Raw genomic sequence first — 20,599 nt, 5'->3', positions numbered from 1 at the left:
GCGCTCTGACCCCAGCATAATATCTTAGATATGCTAAAATGACAATTTTCCTTTGGGATCAATAAATTTTTTTATTATTATTATTACTACATGTAATATTGTTCAATAATAATAGTATATATGATGCAACCTACCAATATTTATTCTCATAGTAGTGCACTATTTTTTTTTTAATGCAGGCAGAAAATCAGGCCTAGATACACCTAGGCCTAGTGGGTGTTATGTCTGCTTATTCTGAGTTTCTGCCAATTATGCATCTTTTGTCCTAAATTTCTGATCGTTCTGAATTCCCAATAACTCTGAATTCCAGACCTTCCCGAAATTCTGGAATTTAATTGGAATTTAATTCTGATTGTCTAGAATTCCCAATCATTATGAATTACTTTTTCCAAATTCCTGGCAGTCCTGATTTTTTAATAATTCTGAATGTTATGAATGTTCAATACTTAATCTTTTTTATTTTTTATTCTGGATTATTCCTATTTTGTATGTATTGAATATATAACTAGTTAGAATCTCTGTTCATTCTTAGTGTAATTTTTTTGATCATTCTCAATGTCAGTTAACACTGCATTTTTAAAAATTCTAAATTTGACACTGACTTTGTTTAATCAGAATATTTGGTTATTCAGTTATTCCTGACTCATCGCTCATCGCTGACCATTCTGATTTGAAAGGTTCTGAATTTCTTTGATCCCTCCAGGTCATCTATTTTTTTTATTTAGACATTCTGCTCAGCCATGATGTCGAAAGCTGTCCACACCAAACGAGCAGAAGTTGTTTTACTTGTGTGTGTGTGTGTGTGTGTGTGTGTGTGTGTGTGTACAGTATGTGTTTCTCTTCTCCTGCATATGGATGAACCATGAGTCAATCTGAAAGCATCCTTTCACAGGCAGCCTTCATCATTTCCAATCAGTGTCACCCAGAGCTACAGCAGAACAGCCAATAACGTCAGTGCAGGACGCAGTACGAAAGCTAGAGGCAGCAGAAAACAGCTCGGGATGTTGAGGTTTTTCGAACCTGCATCTGTCCATCAGTAACCGCTGAGAGGATGATGTGGGATCATGTTTTCAGTATAAACACAGTAGAGTTAATCCATTACGCACACAAACACCACGATGCCTCGCCGAGCGTCGAGGTCAGACTGCTATTTATAACACGAACAGATATAAAAACTGTAATAAATAAGGTTGACCGTTTGGATTAACTTTGATGTGTTCAGATATTCCATGAGTACTTCTCTCTAATTCTCCTCCCCTGTTGTGTTCTCATATCTAGTCTGTTAATCAGAGCACACACACACACACACCATCACATGTCCTTAAACCCCACATCGTTCAAGGCCTCCCGTTTTAACCACATATTTAAAATAATATGTTTAGAGGAGACTCATTTCTCCCAGGCGTGATCACATACTCGGAGTGTAAATGACACCAGCTGCGAGTTACATAACCAAATAATCGCTTTTGCCAATGCCGAGCTGCTTTTTTTTTTTTCTCTCTCTCTCTCTCGCTTTTTTTAATCAGATCAGGTGATTATGTGGAGCACAAACTACAGACTACAGGCTTATACAGATAGAAACGATAATGTTGATGACTCCAAGGGTCACTGCTTGTGAATTCTGTTGCAGGATGTTCGAGCGTTTTTTATAGGAGATGGCAGGAAATAAACAGACGTGCGTACGTGCATGTGATCTTGTACGTGTGTGAGATTGTCTGCATCAGCGTACTTAGAGAATGATTCGAACAACAGAGAGAGGGGGGGGGTGTAAAAAAAAAAAAAGAAGCCTCTTTTAACATGATGTCCTTGGCTACTAGAGAGACAACGCTGCTAATGATAAATCAAATATAATGACTGGGCTCATGGTGAGTTCAACGTTATAAAATAAGAGCATGATAACTGGAAATGGTGTTGTTTTAAAAGAGATTGAAGCTATTTTTTAATCGGTGGCCCTTACCTTTGGTCCAGGAAGCTGGCGTTCCAACACGCGGTCGAGGACAACAGCAGGATGATGTCACTGCGTAAGAAATAAGGAAAGCAAAATAAGTTTATATTAAGGAGTCAAACTGAAGGTAACTAAAAGTGTAGGAAAGAATGTCTACCAATTATACACAGTCAAGGAGCGCAAATGTTTATAATAAACAAAATGCACTTGTTTAACATAATACATGTTTACAGAAGATTACTATGTTGTTATTCGTATTTCGGGCCCAAGCACTAAGACATCAGCCCTATGTCATCATAGTGTGTGAGGGGCCTCTTGTTCTTCTAAGGATTTTTTTTGTTTCTAGCTTTTTGGGGTCTTTACATGTAAAAAAACAGGTTGATGCCTGAGAGTCTGGGCCACGGGCGTGGCACAGGTTCTCACACGAGATGTTGCCATGTAGCTGATACACACTTGCACGTATGCACACAAAACCCGGTACACATTTGGATCTCATTGATCTAAACAACTTTCGCTCTGCATGTCATGGGCTTTACAACAGGAAGTCCGTTATTTTGGGTTGTTTGCAAGACGCACCCGATGGATTTTGATATACTCCTCCTAGCGGATTTTTGCGATCGCCACCAGATCGGGCCAAAGTTATCCCAAAACATTGAGGATGCAAAATTGCAGAGGGATTTTTAATATCTTAAACGGGTCAGCCGTGACGATGCCTTAAAACAGGATTCTTCAAATCCAGTCCTGGAGTGACCAGCATAGCTTGTAATTCACCAACACCTAAACACGCCCACTGAACCTAGTAAATAACAGATGAGTTAAATCAGCTGTGTTTAAGAAGAAGAATAATCAAACGTTGTTGGACACTGGCCCTCCAGGATTGGATTTAAAGACCGCTGCCTTAAACGTACGCCCAAAAGTGGTTAATAACTTTTGTGTGACATTATATTTAGTGACATCACAGTGAGTGACACTATAGTGTGATGCTTTTTTTTCCAGCATCTGGGGCTTTTTGGCCTTTTTTTTTTTTACTGTGGCCATTGTCTTTCTGGTGCTTGGACCCACTTATCATTGCTTGCAAATAATATTTTCTTGATTGTAATAGCAATAGCATTTATATTGAATAATTGCCTTTTTTTCAGGAAGCATTGAAGAAATCATGTAAAAGGACCAGTAATCTTATAATCAGGCTCTTTTTATTCATGTAAAAGAACCTGATTATTGTCTTTTAACGGCATCATTTTTTTTCTTACTTCGACATTATCCAACATAATAGCAGCATTTTTTTAAATGTATATTATTAACTGTAAAATCACTACTAATACAGCTAGGACATAGTGACATAACATGATATTAATTCTATAATACAGTAATATTACACTCTTTCTATAGATATTATGGAAATATTTTAGTTTCAGGGTTTTTATACTGGTTTCAGTCATAAATGATTTAAACTTTTTAAACAAAAGATTCAAGAAGGTCGGTTCTTTGCACTTTTGTGGATGTCGTCCCAAAGAAACACAGGGTTTTAAAATAATAATAATAATAATAATAATAATAATGATAATAGAATAATGGATGATGCAAGCTTGTTCTTGGACAGTTTCAGGGGAATAATGTTGCATGCATTTTAAGACAAAAAAAAATAGTTTGGAGCCCAGACTTACTGTTTTCTTAACAGTGTGTGGGAAAAAGATCTATTGTTGGTTGTAGAAGTCAGCCAGATGTTCTTTTCGTGTAAAAGGTTTGGGTCGAGAGAGAATGTTAGAAATCTGGCTGGCTGGAAAGGAAAATGCCTTTATAAATCTGTTCTATGAAACTATTTTCTTTTCCATTCTTCTGTTGTTAATTTATATATTTTCTATTTTTTTCTAATCCTTTAGTATTTTATTCTTTAAAATGATTTTTTTTGAATCCCTGCTTGCACTCTACACTAAATACACTTTCACCTTATACAGTACATTGTGTGACAGTGACTATACCCAACTGTTATTTCTCCCTGTCCCTCTCTTTTTCTCTCACTATACACGTCTCTCCTGAGCTGCCAGTGATCCAGACCCCCTCTGTCCTCTGGACCTGTCTGACTCGTCCTGGTGTCCCGCTTCTGGTAGGAGATGCCACATGGACGCCCGGTGTGGTTTTTCTGGGATGCGTGTGGTGACTGGGGACGGTTCCACTTTACCATGAAGACGGTCCTGTCCTCGGGCCGACAGCTGTTTTCTGAAAACTTGTGACTGCAGTCACTTGTCTCCTACAGTCTACCTGAGCCTCCAAAAACAAACTGGACTCCATTTGAACTTCTCCACACCTTCTGTTATACTGAACCTTCAGCCTCCTAACACACAGTATGATGCAGATCAATTCCTGCTATCCGTTATCACCCAGATGAGGATGTGTTCCCTGTTCAGTCTGGTTCTTCTCAAGGTTTTTTCCTATTGCCGTCTCTGGGGATTTTTCCTTGCCACTGTCGCCGTCGTCCTTTGCTTGGTCATCAGGGACTATTTGTTATAGTTACTAATATTAATGCATCATACAATTATTAAGAGGGGTGTTCAAGTCAAACCTGGGACTTTTTACATATTTTTCTATACAATCTCCTGATACACAAATGCACTTATCCCAGTGTTTCACTAGTGCTTGGACACCATCAAGGTAGAAAGTTTTAATCTGACAGCCCGTCTGATTCACATCTGAAACCCTGGTTTCCCAGGAACTCCTTCAACAGGAAACAAATTTGATCTCCGAAGGCGTTGTGTTCTGTTATTTCCCTCCACACACTCAGCTGGGGGTTATCGACACATCCCCCGTATTGTCCTGACCTCGATTCCAAGTCATTTCCACATGTTTGGGGCATTAAAGGTGTTCCTGGGAGGACGGTGTTTCAGATGTGAATTAGTGCATTAGCGTAGCAAGGGATTGTATAAAGAAATGTAAAAAAAAAAAATCTTACTCTCAGTATTGTGTTCTGTTATTCTGCACAATTAAAAGTCCCGGTTTGACTTGAACACCTCGTGTCTTATTACATCTTTTTTTTTTTTTTTAATACTTAGTACTGAGCAGAACACCTTAATCCAATAAAACAACAAAAAAATCAGGGGAAATTACTAACCACACCCTGAAGGAGGCGATCATAAAACCATAAAGTCATGATTATCTACAGCGTCCAGACCGACGCCTCTGCAGCAGTGCTGCGCTCTGTCGCCGGAGCACGAAAACACCGAACACATATCTGCTGTGCAGGTCAGATCAGACCGGGTGACTGCACTCACTTTGTGTTGCTGGAGTCAGTGCTGTCCATGAGCTTCAGCCTCCAACTGTTTAGACTTTCCTTATTAATCAGGGAGATGCTTTTTGATGTGCTGATAACGCGGAAATCCTCCGGGCAACTCTGTTGGGACAGTTAGGATACCAATAACAGAAAACAAACTATTTCCTTCTGTGCATGCTGCAAGGCCATCTCACATCGGGGGAGGGGGGGGGGGTGTAGACTAAATGTGTCTCCATGCAAAGAATAAACAGGAAGTTTAGGGGAAAAACTAACAAACAAAGAAAAAAAAAGGCTTCTTTTTCTAATGTGTAATTCATTTACAGGTTAAGAGCACCCCCAAGTGGACACTCGGTGTCATTTAAACAGAAAAGAGACGCTCTTGTCTTCAAGGTCGTGATATAAAACAAGCATTACTACTGGATCGTTGCTGCAGGGCGTGTGTGTGTGTGTGTGTGTGTGTGTGTGTGTGTGTGTGTGTGTGTGTGTGCGTGTTGCGCAGTCTAATGGTTCACCTTGCCACGTGACAGCACCAAAAAGCTGTGGTCGCCCCCGCAGTGAATCCTGCTGATGCTGTACTGATCTGTGCCTGAGACAGGAATAAAATAAAATAAAAATAACTAAATATATATCGTTCATCTGATCTAAAAATAAGTTCATGTGAAGTAACATATAGAACACCACGCCATTGATCATATTGATAAATCAGCACTTAAATCAAATAACAGCAGCGATACTGAATTCTCTAATCTGATCGGTCAGAGGGTGAGATAAAGCCTGGTTCTGTTTCTGTTTTTTTTTTAAACATGACAATCTTACAGTTAAAATCTTTTTATGTTTTAATATATACTGTACAAGTTACAGTGAGAAAAAAAACAACAACTGCTGTAATGTCATTTTCCAGTATAACAAGATCTAACTTGCTTGCAGATAGTTGCAACTAAACATGAATAAACAACGACAAAAAACAAAACAAAAAAAACTGTAGCTGTTGGAAAACTGCTGTGAGAGCAAAAAAATAAAAAATACAGGACACTACACTCTACAATAGTTTTTTGTTTCTTCCGTACAAACCAGGATTCTCCTTTTCACACTGTAATCCAAAATGTGTTGTGCTGCATCTGGTATTTTTGAGCTTTCTGAGACTACCGACGTTAACGTCTCACACATCTCTCTCAGCATTTTTTTTTTTTTTTTCATTTTCTCAACCTAATTATGGAAACGCATGCCACCAAGGCAGAAAGATAGATCGGATCTGGGAAGAAAAGAAAAAAGAAGAGAAAAAATCCTCCTCCCTAAGAAATTAAGCTTGGAGAAAAAATATGAAAATACATAATAAATATCAAGAGCAATATATTGTTATTAAAGTTACTGAAGAGGACTGAAGTCTCACACACACAGCAATTCCTGAGCAAGGATCTAGATCCACTATGACTAGAAGGGGAAAAAATATACCTCGTTTCGTTACTACGAGCCACAATTCTTTTGTGTGACGATTTATTTAACCTCACAATGACATTTTTTTTTTTTTTTATCAGAATCAGCCTTGGACTGATACTTTTCAATTGCATGAGCTTTTGAGTGCTGCAACAGAAATGCATTTTTATAGCATAACGTTATCAAAATTTGCGGGTCTTAAAAACCTCCGAACTGCCTTTTTCTCCAAACTCTGCGAGCAAATTAATCTCGGACCCACTCATTACACACACTTACACCAGTCTCACAACACAGTGAGCGAGCTCCAATTAGTCTCGAAACGTGTGTGTTAGACGCTGTACAAACACGCCTGCGTGCTCGCAACCGCTCAACACACGCTCTTTGGACTTTGGAGTCATTTGAGGCAGAAAAATGTGACGGTTCCTTTATAACCCTAAAGGTGGGGCACTCTGGTCTATTTATTTTAAATGGAATAACTACAATGGATGACGTGAAGATACACATTGCTCAGTAACAATGTAGCTCCTGTGTTTAAGTCAATTTGAAGTTGAATTGTTAAACTCTTGCACAGGTAGTCCCAGACTTACGAACATTCGAGTTACGAATTTCCGCAGATACGAACGGACCGCGGTTCTACGAACATCCGTAGATGTGAACAAATCACAGAAGTAGCTCACATGTATTGTACAAAAAAATAGACACTGCAGTTCACCAGATACCAATATTCATAATTATATATAATATTTTTCAGTATATTGTATTTAAAGGCACAGAGACAACACTGTGAAATCAAGTACTCCTTAGACACAGTGACAGAGTGTTTTTTGGCCACATGATGGCAGTGTGGAGGGAAAGGAAAGACATTTAGTCAAATGGATTGCTACGCTTCACATTTTATATCCACGTCAAAGGCGTACAAGATTCATTTTTGTCGGACTTAAGAACAAATCCGACTTACGACTGTGCTCCTGGAACGAAACTCGTTCAAGTTATGACAAGTTTTTTATTATTATTTTAAAGGTTCAAGATCTTAATTTTTTTATTTTGTTGCAATTTTATGTAATATCTAATCAGGATATTTATAAAATCGTGATACAGAATCACAGTATTAACATATTGTAATATTGTATCAGGTGGTGACTGGTGATTCTCGTCCCTAATATAAAGCACTTACTGAAGATGATTATCTCAACCCTGATGTTATTAATAGATATAAAACCTCCATTAAACAACACTCAGTTGATTGTGTGATAAAAAGCAGCTGATAAACCAATCACATCCTTCTATCAATCTACTTAAGAAGGAAAAACATGACATTTCTCATATTTACTATTTTATAAAACGTTATATGGTTTAAAAAGGCACGTAAATGATCTCTGCTGTTTCATTGCAAAAAACTTGTGACTGATATAAAAGTGAAACCCCCCAGCAAATGAGGTTTTATCAAACGCTAGGCGACGAAAATGTAAAAAGAAATCATGACACATTGCAGTACTTATCCAGCACATGTTGTCGTGTTTAACCACCTGTTGGGGTGTTGGTGAGAACAGGAGGGTGGATGTTTCGGACCGGCAGCGGGATCATGGAGTTGCCTCTGGGCCCTAAGCCGAGCTGGCCCTGAGCGTTACAGCCGAAGGCGTACACCAAGCCGGTGGAGGGCACGAACGCCAGCGTGTGGTGTCTGGAACGGATAGATGAAGGGAATGTTCTGATCAGGTTCATTTAATTAGGACCAAAAAAGCAAACAAAACAGATGAATAGATGAGCGCATGGCGCAGAAAGGGTGCTTTTTTAAAGCTTCTTTTGATTTTAGGAGGTTAATTTATAGTGGACAGATTTCATTCTTACCAAGCCACATGGCTGGCAAATTTCTAAAAATAAACTTTTTTTTTCTTTTTTTACGAAGGAAGAATTTAAAGGTAGTATCTGTAATTCCATTGTTGATTTATTATATATAAGCTGCAGAGCTCATACACACTTGCACATATACGTGTGAAACTCGGTGCACCTCTAGATCTCACTGAGCTCAACAATCTTCACTATGCGTGTCATGAACTCAACTCAACTGGAAGTCAGATATTTGTTGTTGTTTTTTAATACACACCCACTCTTATACAGATTTTTGATATACTCCTCCCGTACTATCTCAATGCTATTTTTAAAAAAAAGCATTACACTAAAACTTGGGCGAAAATGGCTAATAACTTCCTGAGTGACATCATATCGTTGTTGTTTTTTTTTATCAGCATCCGGAGCTTAACACAGTCTGTGTGTGATGTGCCCGGGTGGCGATGGCGCAGATGCTTGGGCCCGCTCATCATTGCTTGCAACTATATTTACTATTATTATACTATATTATTATACTAATATTATTATATAATTAATTATATAGATTATAGTATCAGGAATAAAAGCTCTTATTTAAGTTTAGTGTTAAATTGTAACAGTTTTAAAGCTCTTTTATGTCTAAACACTGGTACATACTGAACGTGTGACACGAGTAATAACATGCAATTCACGTCCGAGTCGGATGATTTCCTGCGTACCTGCCACAGGCGATTTGGGACACCTCGGTGCCCATGAGCTCCAGGACCCTGCGTGGCAGCGGCTCGTTGTTGGTGGAGCCGTGCCCCAGCTGTCCTCTCGACCCATTTCCAAACGTAAACAGACCTCCATCCTGTACAAACGACATTTACATTAGTCGACCGCAAACATCCTCGTTCACGGACGAACGGCTTCTATAAAAGCATTTGCATCGTTCAGATGCTTCACTGCGGCTGGGAGTCTCATCACCGTACTGTGCTTCAGGTCTTCTGCAAACATCGATCGCTTCATTGACTCAAACGTCCATCATAAGACGGTGACCGTACAAAGCATTTGTACTTTGTAGCTCATTACTAAAATAAGCTGTGTTCTGGACTTCTAAGTTTTTCACTTCAACAACCCAAATGTGTACAGATTTATTTCTAATAAAAGAGATCAAATCCTTATAGAGGCTTTTATTTACATTTTAAGAGCAGACCTGTACCTTGGTCAGCGCGGCCGTGTGCTCCTCCCCGCAGCTGATGTAGACCACTTTCTGTGAGCGCAGGAATTTAATATGGCAGGGAACGCCCCGATCTGTTTTCACGCAGGGAGAGAAAACGCACACCGTGTAACTGATCAGGTGCAAAATGATCTCAGTAAGTTTTGCATCATGCAAAGTACATGTCTAAATCATCACACCAGCATCAAAGACGTTGCTTTAACACATTTACATAACTGGTTTAATGACTGAAAACTAAATAAGGCTGGTTTAAAAAAGATAAATAAATACGTAAATGAATTAATATAATCACTAAGGTCGTCGGTGGCAAGCCTTAAATACTTCTTCATTTATGATTCTGAGGCCTGAAGTAGAAAAGCACGCCTGGCTTTTGTTATGGGTGCTATTACTTTTTAAAGGAACAGCAAAAAAAAAAAGAGCACAATTCAGCATAATGCAAATGATGCGGCTCAGTTCTGTCATTAAACTTTACCACCACAGGAACAGAACACGTCCTGTAGACACTAAAATAACGACGTTAGTATTAGTACAAGACTTATGAGCGAAACTGGCTGTGTTTTAGTTTTTTTGTCAAGTGTGAAAAACATGACTGAAGTGAGAAATAGAGCAAAATAGAAAGAGAGAGAGAGAGAGAGAGAGAGAGAGAGAGAGAGAGAGAGAGAGAGAGAGAGACAGAAAGTAAAAGAGAAAGATTTTCAGCATTAGGAGTCGAAATCAGTAAGACTAGACTCATTTTTTCGTGAGCTCAAACTATAAAAAAAGTGAAAGCAATTAAACTTGCACATTGTTAGCCATGTGATAACCGAAATGAGGATATGAGCAAGTCTATTTAGCTTTTTCCACAAAAGTTATTGTGTGCACGTTTATAGGACATGAGCAATAACAAGCTGGTCTGATTCAGGAAAAGGGAAAAAGAGGAATTACTGTCACAACCCCAGAGTGTTTTATTAATCACGTTTCCAGCCTGAACTGATCCGAATCTGTATTATTAGCACTGAACGCACAAATCTGATGCTTTTTAAATCCGAGTGGCTTTCATATGGGTCCTAGATCAGATTATACACCACAATGCCAAAAATATTCGCTCGCCTGCCTTTACATGCATTCAGTATGAACTTGAGCAACATTCAATTCCTAATCCATAGGGTTTTTATATAATATGATGCTGGCTCCGCCTCCTTTACAGCCCTAACAGGGTTTGAGTTGGGTATTGACTTGAGGTGGAGGCCAGTCAAGCGGGGCCAACATCATATCATATAAACGCTATGGATTAAGAATCGGATGTTACTCAAGTTTCTATGCAAGTGAAAGCAGGCGAGCGAATATTTTTGGCAATGTAGGGTATATACACACATACACACATTAATATGTTCATATATTTCTTGTCTGTGTGCATATATAGAGCTCTGACATCATCAGTCAATTACATAGAAAACAATAATAATGTATTATAAATAACTTATATTAAAGTTAATAAATAAATTACAGCCCTCTCATCAACACTACCACCGCTGCTCCTCTCTACCCCTCACCTTGCTCATCATTGAGGCCCAGCTGCCCGGCGCTGTTCCTGCCCCAGCCGAACACGGCCCCCGAGAGAGACAGGGCGAAGCTGTGGTCTCCTCCTGCGCTGATCTGACCCAGTGGGATCCCACACAGAGACTTGAGGGGCTGAGGAGACAGAGAGCTCGGCTCGCCTTTCCCTAAACCCAGCTGACCGCTCGAGTTCTGACCCCACGTGAACAGCTGACCATCTGAGACGGTGAAGAAGAAGCAGACAGTCAGAACATACAGTAAGAGTCTGTAACAACACAACTGCCTTAAAAAAAAAAAAAAAAGCAAACACACACAATAAGCGTCTCACAGGAGTACACACGGTACAATAATAAGGAATTCGTCTCACCTTTAGAAAGTGCGATACAGTGCTGGTTGCCACACATGACTTGTGAGATCTGATGCTCACACAACTTCTTAATCAACCTGTACATCCAGGCAACATAAGAAATACAAACAGTTACTCCGTTTAGATACAAGACTAATTCGATTTTACAATAACTCCATTATAAATAACACACAAAAAAGCATATTCTTTGTAATTTCATCTCCTTATGTAAATAATATGGACAGAAATTCTGCCATAGGAGAAGAAATTTGAATATCGGGGAATCATTTAAGTAAAAACGTTAACTTTTTTATTATTATTTGAATAAGAATTTTAAATACAAAAAAATGCAGTCTGTTTTTGAGCAAAAGCATTTTCCAATAGAAATCTGGCACCTTAAATAATCACCCTGAACTTCCCTTATCAAAGCTACCGCCGGTCTGATGTCACTTATGGTAAATGGTCTGATATATAACAGGACGTAAAAGGTCCCACAGCCTCACAGACATACAGGATTATATAAAGTCAATTAAGGTACATTTTTGATTTCTCTTCATCTAACTTAAAATATCACAATAAGTTACTTTTTTTTTACTGTTATTAGTTGTTTAGAACAGGTAGGTAAAAATAAAATGTTTTTAAAGTACAATCTCAGGTTTAAGTAGAAAGAGGACTTAAGTTTATTACCAGCTGCACAAAAGGTCGCAGGTCTGCTATCGGAACGCAAGGCAACCTAAATGTAGCATAACATAATATAACGCAAAACAACATAACATAACGTAATGTACAGTCGACCCCCGTGAAGTCGCGGTTCAGAGTCTGCGGCCTCAGATGTTCGCGGACTTTTCCTTAGTACCTAACTAAATTGGTTTGCAGAAACCGCAAAATATCCTCAAATATGGCTTTTTTAGTGCCAATATATAATTTTTCACGTGTTTTAACGCTAAACTATTAAGAACAATATCATTTACTAATTTTATAACAAACGTAAATTCAGTGAAATTTCCATACAAAATATAAAAATATTAATAATAAAATAATAAAAATAATAATAAATATAATACTTTATTTATTTCGTACTGAACTGAACTTTGTGTTCAGTATTTTCGTACTGAACACAAAGCGATCGTATAGGAAAATGCAGCTTGTGATTACGGTGAATTATTACCGTACTTACACTACAGTACTGACGGCGAAGAAAACGCGCTTATATACACAGTACAGGGGTAACATCAGGATTTTACATTCTAGCACTGCGGGAGACACAGCAGTACAGTACAGTACAGTATATGAGTTTATTTATTTTTTAAAGGTAATGTATTAAGCTGAATTTGAAATGAAATTAAAGTGTTTTAGGGGAACTTTTAAAGTTTAAACTATAAAGATAGGCATTAAAAGGCATTTTTTGACCACATCCAAAATTCATGTTTTTTTACAATTTACGCGTTCTCTAGGAACGTAAAGTTACCCTGTGAATTTCGGGGATCGGATGTAGTTTAATAGAACGGAATGTAACGATGTAATGTAAAACAATTCAACATAATGTAACAATGTAGTTTATTGCAATGCGATGCAAACCAACACAGTAAAATGTAACGTAATGCAATACAACGTGATGTAACGTAAAATAATGCAATGTAACATAGTGTAGTTTAATAATGTTATGCAATGCAACGTAATGTAATGTATTTCAATACAACAGAATGGATCACAATCCAGTATCATATAATACAATGAAATACACCGAAGCATAAATATCAGCATATCAGGTGACAACACGATATCATGTGGAAATAAAAAAAAAACTATCAATTACACAAGCCTAATCAAGGTTCTCTCACTAATCGTCTAGTTCTTCATCTCACCTGGGAACCCGAACGGCTTCCTCTGCCGTGCCGAGACCGAGTTGCCCCCACTCGCCCGCTCCCCACGCAAACACCTGCCCCTGCTCACTCAGGGCCAGAGAGTGGGCCTGCCCACATGCGACACCTGCAATCTTCTGGGCATCCAGTGCCCCGACCAGCTCTGTGGACACACACACACACACACAGTTATTAGGTAATACAAACACTGAATTCACTGATTCATGCCATATATATATATATATTTTAAGAGGACGGAGCAACTCAAATTATTTACAGTTTGTCTGGTATATTTTATACTTTTATACACCATCTCTGTCTGGCCAAACTTTACTCATCTCACTTCTGCTCCAACAGAAACTCACCGAACATCACTGAAGAACACATAAGCTTCACACTCCTGCGTCTCAGTTGTGAATAATGACTCACCTCGGTGAAATATTCTGGCACATTCAGTATTCAGCAGATAAACTTCACAGTGAATATGAGCAGGTGGTGCTGGAGCAGAGGAGTGTGGGACGTTCTATACTTATGATGCAAATAAAATCATTCCTTTCTGCCCAATTTTCTTTCTTTTATGGTGTGAAAAATGAAGAATAAAAACATGCTCTTATTGGGAAAAAATAAATCACCTTTGCCAGAGTGGCGAAAGGAAGTCAGCTTTGAATCCTGTAAAATCATGTTTTATTAACGTACCTTGGTTATGTCATGAGGGTAAAAGAATAGAGACTTTATCTATACATAACAATATACATTATATATATGACTATTCTGATTACAAATTCATAGTTATCAGGATTCTTTAAATTATGATTCTACAATCTGATGCACATCATCGTCTCCTCCATCCTTACCAGGCTTGCCTCCAGGCCTCTCGTGTCCCAGCTGTCTGTGACTGTTGGACCCGCACGTGTAAACGCTCCCGTCGTGCATCAGGAACAGCGAGTGCTGCCCGCCGCACGCCACCTCTTTCAGTCCTCTGCCATCGAACACGCAGCAGCTCCGCGGCTCAAACACGGCGGCTTCGGGGACGGCGAGGCCGAGCTGACCCAAAGCCGAACTGCCCCAGCACAGCATCGCCGCTCACACACACACACACAAACACAGAGAGATGGGAAGAAAGGACAAACAGGAGAGATGGCGGGCAGTGAAGCCTCAGGCTACGTGGCCCGGCTTTCTCCTCTTCGACTGGATGACGAGCCTGGAACAGAAATAGGAAGAAATAGCTGTGATGTTTTGAAAAAGCTGAACAAGAAAGTCTTAATAATAGAAAGTCCTGTACAAAAGTCTTAGGCATCATATAATATGCTTACCAATTATGTTATATATGTCTATCATGTCTGTGTAATTATGTACAAAATCCTTTAGTATTTCCATATAGAAATTAAATGGCTGGGATTTGTATAAAAAAAAAAGAAAGGAGCGAGTGTGACAAAGTCTTTTGCATCATGTGACCAGTTTTGTTCCAGTTTCTTATAAATGTAAATAAAATACGTGACTGCAAACCACTTCTGCAAAAAAAAAAAAAAAAAAAAAAAACGATACTGGAATATAATACAGGGTAGTTAAGAAAAGTGCTAGTTTTTGAATACACTGTTCAGCTTAATCTTTTTTTAGTTTAAATCTGGACCACAGTCCATCAGGTAACAACCACTCCTTAGATTATGTCATATTTATTTATCCACATGTCATTTTTGTGTCCTCTATTTAAAGGAAAGTTTTTTATGGTTTGTTAGCTTGCGAAAGAGATGCAGCTGTCTGCGTGAACTGTACACACACTCATTCAGCAACACCACTTTGGCTCGGCTGAGTTATTGCCACATCACTCGTACAGTCCTGGCCTCGCTCCAAGACGTTTCCACATGAAATGTGTCCTGTGTCGTCCTGGGAAGGACTACGGAATTCTGACTGAAATCCTGACGCAGATAAAGTAAAAGTTCAGGCTTATACTGTACATACGTATTCAGTCACATATACAGTACATTACTGCACAGTGAGATTCTTTATTCTTCACATCCATTATGCGGCGCCCTGGGAGCAGACGGGATTAAGGGCCTTGATTAAGGGCCCAACAGCAGCAACTTGGCAGAGCTGGAGCTCGAACTGGAGCTCGAACTGGAGCTCGAACTGGAGCTCAGAGCCTTAGCACACTGAGTCAACACCACCCCAAGTAGTCCATGAAGATGAAATCATTCAATTCAATTTTATTTGTATAGTGTTTTTAACAACTGACGTTGTCGCAAAGCAGCTTTACACAATCAAAAGAATTATTGAAGAGGACACGAGTCTTCAGAGAACAGCTGTCAGCGTCAGCCGAGGACATGACCGTCTTCATGGAAAACTATTGATCTTCTATATGACGCCCTATGCTGTATACAGTAAAAGGAACAGGAGCCTATCCCAGAGAACAGGAGCCTATCCCAGAGAACAGGAGCCTATCCCAGAGAACAGGAGCCTATCCCAGAGAACAGGAGCCTATCCCAGAGAACAGGAGCCTATACCAGCCTGGACGCAATGTGGGAACGCCAAGTATCTGCAAAAACCTGCATGTCTTTGGACGTGGGACGAAACCCACCAAGCACGGGGAGAACATTCAAACTCCACACAAGCTCACAAATCCGAGGCGGAAATCGAACCCTCGACCCTGCAGGTGTGGAGTGAAAGTGCGAACCACTACATCATCGTACCGCCCATTATTAATAGCAGTGTTATCATTATTAATGTCACGGTTCGTGATAGAACGACCTCCAATCCAGGGTGTGTTCCAACCTAAATCCAGGCATTTCTTAAGATAAGTGTCGAAATCATAACCACAATCCTGACCAGGATAACACGTGATGATGACAAGGACCTGTATTATTATTATTAAAATTATTATAAATATTGGCACCTCTACCTATGTCACATAGATATTTTTTTTTTAACTACAGTTTATTTCAGAAATACATTTTGACTTTCTTAGTTAAATTGTTGTCTTGAACTAATTAACATCTCCACATCTGCCAACCTGGTAAACTAGTTAACATCTACACATCTGCCAACCTGGTGAACTAGTTAACACCTCCACATCTGAAAACCTGGTGAACTAGTTAACACCTCCACATCTGAAAACCTGGTGAACTAGTTAACATCTCCACATCTGCCAACCTGGTGAACTAGTTAACACCTCCACATCTGAAAACCTGGTGAACTAGTTAACATCTCCACATCTGAAAACCTGGTGAACTAGTTAACACCTCCACATCTGAAAACCTGGTGAACTAGTTAACACCTCCACATCTGAAAACCTGGTGAACTAGTTAACACCTCCACATCTGAAAACCTGGTGAACTAGTTAACATCTCCACATCTGAAAACCTGGTGAACTAGTTAACACCTCCACATCTGCTAACCTGGTGAACTAGTTAACACCTCCACATCTGCTAACCTGGTGAACTAGTTAACATCTCCACATCTGCTAACCTGGTGAACTAGTTAACACCTCCACATCTGAAAACCTGGTGAACTAGTTAACACCTCCACATCTGCTAACCTGGTGAACTAGTTAACATCTCCACATCTGCTAACCTGGTGAACTAGTTAACATCTCCACATCTGCTAACCTGGTGAACTAGTTAACACCTCCACATCTGCTAACCTGGTGAACTAGTTAACACCTCCACATCTGAAAACCTGGTGAACTAGTTAACACCTCCACATCTGAAAACCTGGTGAACTAGTTAACATCTCCACATCTGAAAACCTGGTGAACTAGTTAACACCTCCACATCTGAAAACCTGGTGAACTAGTTAACATCTCCACATCTGCCAACCTGGTGAACTAGTTAACACCTCCACATCTGAAAACCTGGTGAACTAGTTAACACCTCCACATCTGAAAACCTGGTGAACTAGTTAACATCTCCACATCTGAAAACCTGGTGAACTAGTTAACATCTCCACATCTGCCAACCTGGTGAACTAGTTAACACCTCCACATCTGAAAACCTGGTGAACTAGTTAACACCTCCACATCTGAAAACCTGGTGAACTAGTTAACATCTCCACATCTGAAAACCTGGTGAACTAGTTAACACCTCCACATCTGCTAACCTGGTGAACTAGTTAACACCTCCACATCTGCTAACCTGGTGAACTAGTTAACATCTCCACATCTGCTAACCTGGTGAACTAGTTAACACCTCCACATCTGAAAACCTGGTGAACTAGTTAACACCTCCACATCTGCTAACCTGGTGAACTAGTTAACATCTCCACATCTGCTAACCTGGTGAACTAGTTAACATCTCCACATCTGCTAACCTGGTGAACTAGTTAACACCTCCACATCTGCTAACCTGGTGAACTAGTTAACACCTCCACATCTGAAAACCTGGTGAACTAGTTAACACCTCCACATCTGCTAACCTGGTGAACTAGTTAACATCTCCACATCCGCCAACCTGGTGAACTAGTTAACACCTCCACATCTGCTAACCTGGTGAACTAGTTAACATCTCCACATCTGCTAACCTGGTGAACTAGTTAACACCTCCACATCTGCTAACCTGGTGAACTAGTTAACATCTCCACATCTGCTAACCTGGTGAACTAGTTAACATCTCCACATCTGCTAACCTGGTGAACTAGTTAACACCTCCACATCTGCTAACCTGGTGAACTAGTTAACACCTCCACATCTGAAAACCTGGTGAACTAGTTAACACCTCCACATCTGCTAACCTGGTGAACTAGTTAACATCTCCACATCTGCCAACCTGGTGAACTAGTTAACACCTCCACATCTGCTAACCTGGTGAACTAGTTAACATCTCCACATCTGCTAACCTGGTGAACTAGTTAACACCTCCACATCTGCTAACCTGGTGAACTAGTTAACACCTCCACATCTCTCCCTGAATCAACTGTAACAACTAGCTGTGTATTTGTTTTATCAAACATTTTTAATACAAGGATATATTTAAATAAATCATGAGTCATTTTCACTCTTATTTACACACACACACACACACACACACACACACACACACTGTACATGTTTAAATCATTACCTTTGAAGCTTAAAATACATTTAAGTCTTAAATACAGATAAAGCTAGGCACCTAGCATAACTAGCAAACACTGAGCACTGTCCAAAATGCCAAGCTAGCATGCTAATTAGCGTTAGCAAGCGAAAGTAACCAAATATGCCGAATAACAATTTGTAAGAAACGACCTACCTTGGAAGGCACATACCCGTTTCACTTACAGCAGCTTATTTTCTGCTTCTCCGTATGTTATGATAATAACAAGGAAGTTACAGCTAAGGTCTCGTCCCAAATCCTCCTACACACCCTACACAGGCTCACTATAGCACCCACACGCTTCACCGGCGCCGCCTGCGCACTAGCTAGTCCACTACATTATATATGAGACACTATTCGGGAATGTAGGAGAAGCTTATGTTGTGGCGTCACTGATCACGTGACTGTGTCCACTGACAGCAAGATAAGAGGCCAAATGCATAATTTATGCACATTTCATTTCATTTCATTAAAAGTTACATAAATACATAAAATGTCATTTCCTACAGATCTACTGTAAAAAATTAAGCTTTCATTAGGGTTTTCATTTTAACAATGAATTTATAAATGTGGTTTTGTATTTATTTAAGTAAAAGTCTTTATACAATAATTGTTCGCCTTGCACCTCCAGGGTCCGGGTTCGATACCCACCTCGCGGTTTGTGTGCATGGAGTTTACGTGTTCTCCTCATGCATGGTGGTGTGTGTGTGTGTGTGTGTGTGTGTGTGTGTGTGTGTGTTTGTGTGTGTGTGTCCTACACCCTGTCCATGGTGTACCCCGCCCTGTGCTCTAAGTCTCCAGGGATGGGCTCCAGGCCCCTTGTGACCATGAATACAGGATAAAACGTTATATACGGTGAGTGAGTGAGTGAGAGTGTTACAGAGTGAACATGGTTGTATGGTATTATAATATGATGAGGTTTGAAGGTTCCTATGCCCATAAAACAGCGCCCCCTGGTCCTTATGTGGAAACACTTTCTATAGTCTGTGTCTAGACAAATATACATCCAAAACATTCAGGTATGATAGAACTTCAGGCGAATGAAAAAAAATGTTTTTCCACTTTTTCCACATTTATTTTTGACATGCACCTGGCCAAAACTTTGCAGACATCCTTACGTAGAGAAACCAACCACAAAACTGGTTTTCCACCAGATCAGACATTCCCAACTCTGGTCCTAAAGGTTCCTATTGCCCTGCGCAGTGTCTCCTTAGTTTCCCGCAGGCCTAACTAAAAAAAAAGGACTTTGGACCCACTGTGCAACAGTCCAGTCCTTTTCGTCTGTAGTCGCCAGGTTATTTACGCAAGGGGAACCCCGAGCAAGTGTTGAGTCCTGTACATGTTCATGTTCATACTTTTCAATAGGCCAACATTTGTGTTAAAAAACTTACAAAAAAAAAAAAAAAATTCTGCAATACTGAATTTTGAGTTTTCAACTTAACTTTTCAATGATACTCTAATCTATTGGGATGCACCTGTATATACACTACTATTCAAAAGTTTTAGAACACTTTCTAACTCCATGATGGTTCCTGATTTTTATTTCTTTCTACATTGTAAAGGAATGCTGAAGGCGTCCAAAAATGCATTAATCTCCTTTGAACAGTTAATGGTGAGATGTTTCTGCTGCTTCTGCTCTGTAAAGACTTCATAACGCCTCTAATCTGAGGTGCTGGTTGTTAATTGGTCATTTTTCAGGCTGATAACTCTAAATGAACTTCTCGTCTGTGGCAGAGGTAGGTTTTGGTCTCGCCCTCCTGGAACGGCCTTCATGAGAGCCAGTTTCATTATGGTGCTGGACGGATTTTGCAAATGCACTTGACAATACTGTTCTTGCAAGAACTATTACAGAAAGGCCGACCTCTGTGTCTTAAAATAACAACTAACTGTTGTTTTTCTTGTTGGTACGTAATTACCTAATTCCATATGTGTTATTTTATATATATATACATATATATATAATACAGAACTTGAGCAACACCAGACAGAGACGGGGAATGTTTGATGTACTTATCTCTTTATTAAAGCTTCTCCTGAGATTCTTGGATCCAGAACATTTCTTATCAAAGGCAAATCGTAAATCTTAGGGTTACCAAAATAGT

At 39.5% G+C, this 20,599-nt stretch overlaps 1 protein-coding gene across 3 annotated transcripts in view; it reads right to left on the bottom strand.

The window, feature by feature from the left end:
- Nucleotides 1–18,761, bottom strand: part of LOC128529037 (probable E3 ubiquitin-protein ligase HERC3) — a 43,866-nt gene extending 25,105 nt beyond the window's left edge. For 2 of the 3 annotated variants that reach the window (XM_053502338.1, XM_053502339.1), the window contains exons 1-11: nucleotides 18,654–18,761; nucleotides 14,289–14,635; nucleotides 13,438–13,597; nucleotides 11,594–11,670; nucleotides 11,223–11,444; nucleotides 9,673–9,764; nucleotides 9,191–9,321; nucleotides 8,171–8,325; nucleotides 5,723–5,796; nucleotides 5,212–5,330; nucleotides 1,958–2,017 (exon numbers count right to left, since the gene is read on the bottom strand). In XM_053502338.1, coding sequence (XP_053358313.1) covers nucleotides 1,958–2,017; nucleotides 5,212–5,330; nucleotides 5,723–5,796; nucleotides 8,171–8,325; nucleotides 9,191–9,321; nucleotides 9,673–9,764; nucleotides 11,223–11,444; nucleotides 11,594–11,670; nucleotides 13,438–13,597; nucleotides 14,289–14,511 — 1,313 coding nt within the window. In that variant the 5' untranslated portion in view covers nucleotides 14,512–14,635; nucleotides 18,654–18,761. The remainder of the gene's footprint in view (nucleotides 1–1,957; nucleotides 2,018–5,211; nucleotides 5,331–5,722; nucleotides 5,797–8,170; nucleotides 8,326–9,190; nucleotides 9,322–9,672; nucleotides 9,765–11,222; nucleotides 11,445–11,593; nucleotides 11,671–13,437; nucleotides 13,598–14,288; nucleotides 14,636–18,653) is intronic. The other variant, XR_008361007.1, reaches the window with a different exon arrangement.
- Between the last annotated feature and the right edge of the window lie 1,838 nt (nucleotides 18,762–20,599).

This window comes from Clarias gariepinus, chromosome 8 (genome assembly GCF_024256425.1).
Source record: "Clarias gariepinus isolate MV-2021 ecotype Netherlands chromosome 8, CGAR_prim_01v2, whole genome shotgun sequence".
Classification (NCBI taxonomy): Eukaryota; Metazoa; Chordata; class Actinopteri; order Siluriformes; family Clariidae; genus Clarias; species Clarias gariepinus.
This window is presented reverse-complemented; position numbering and strand designations above follow the sequence as displayed.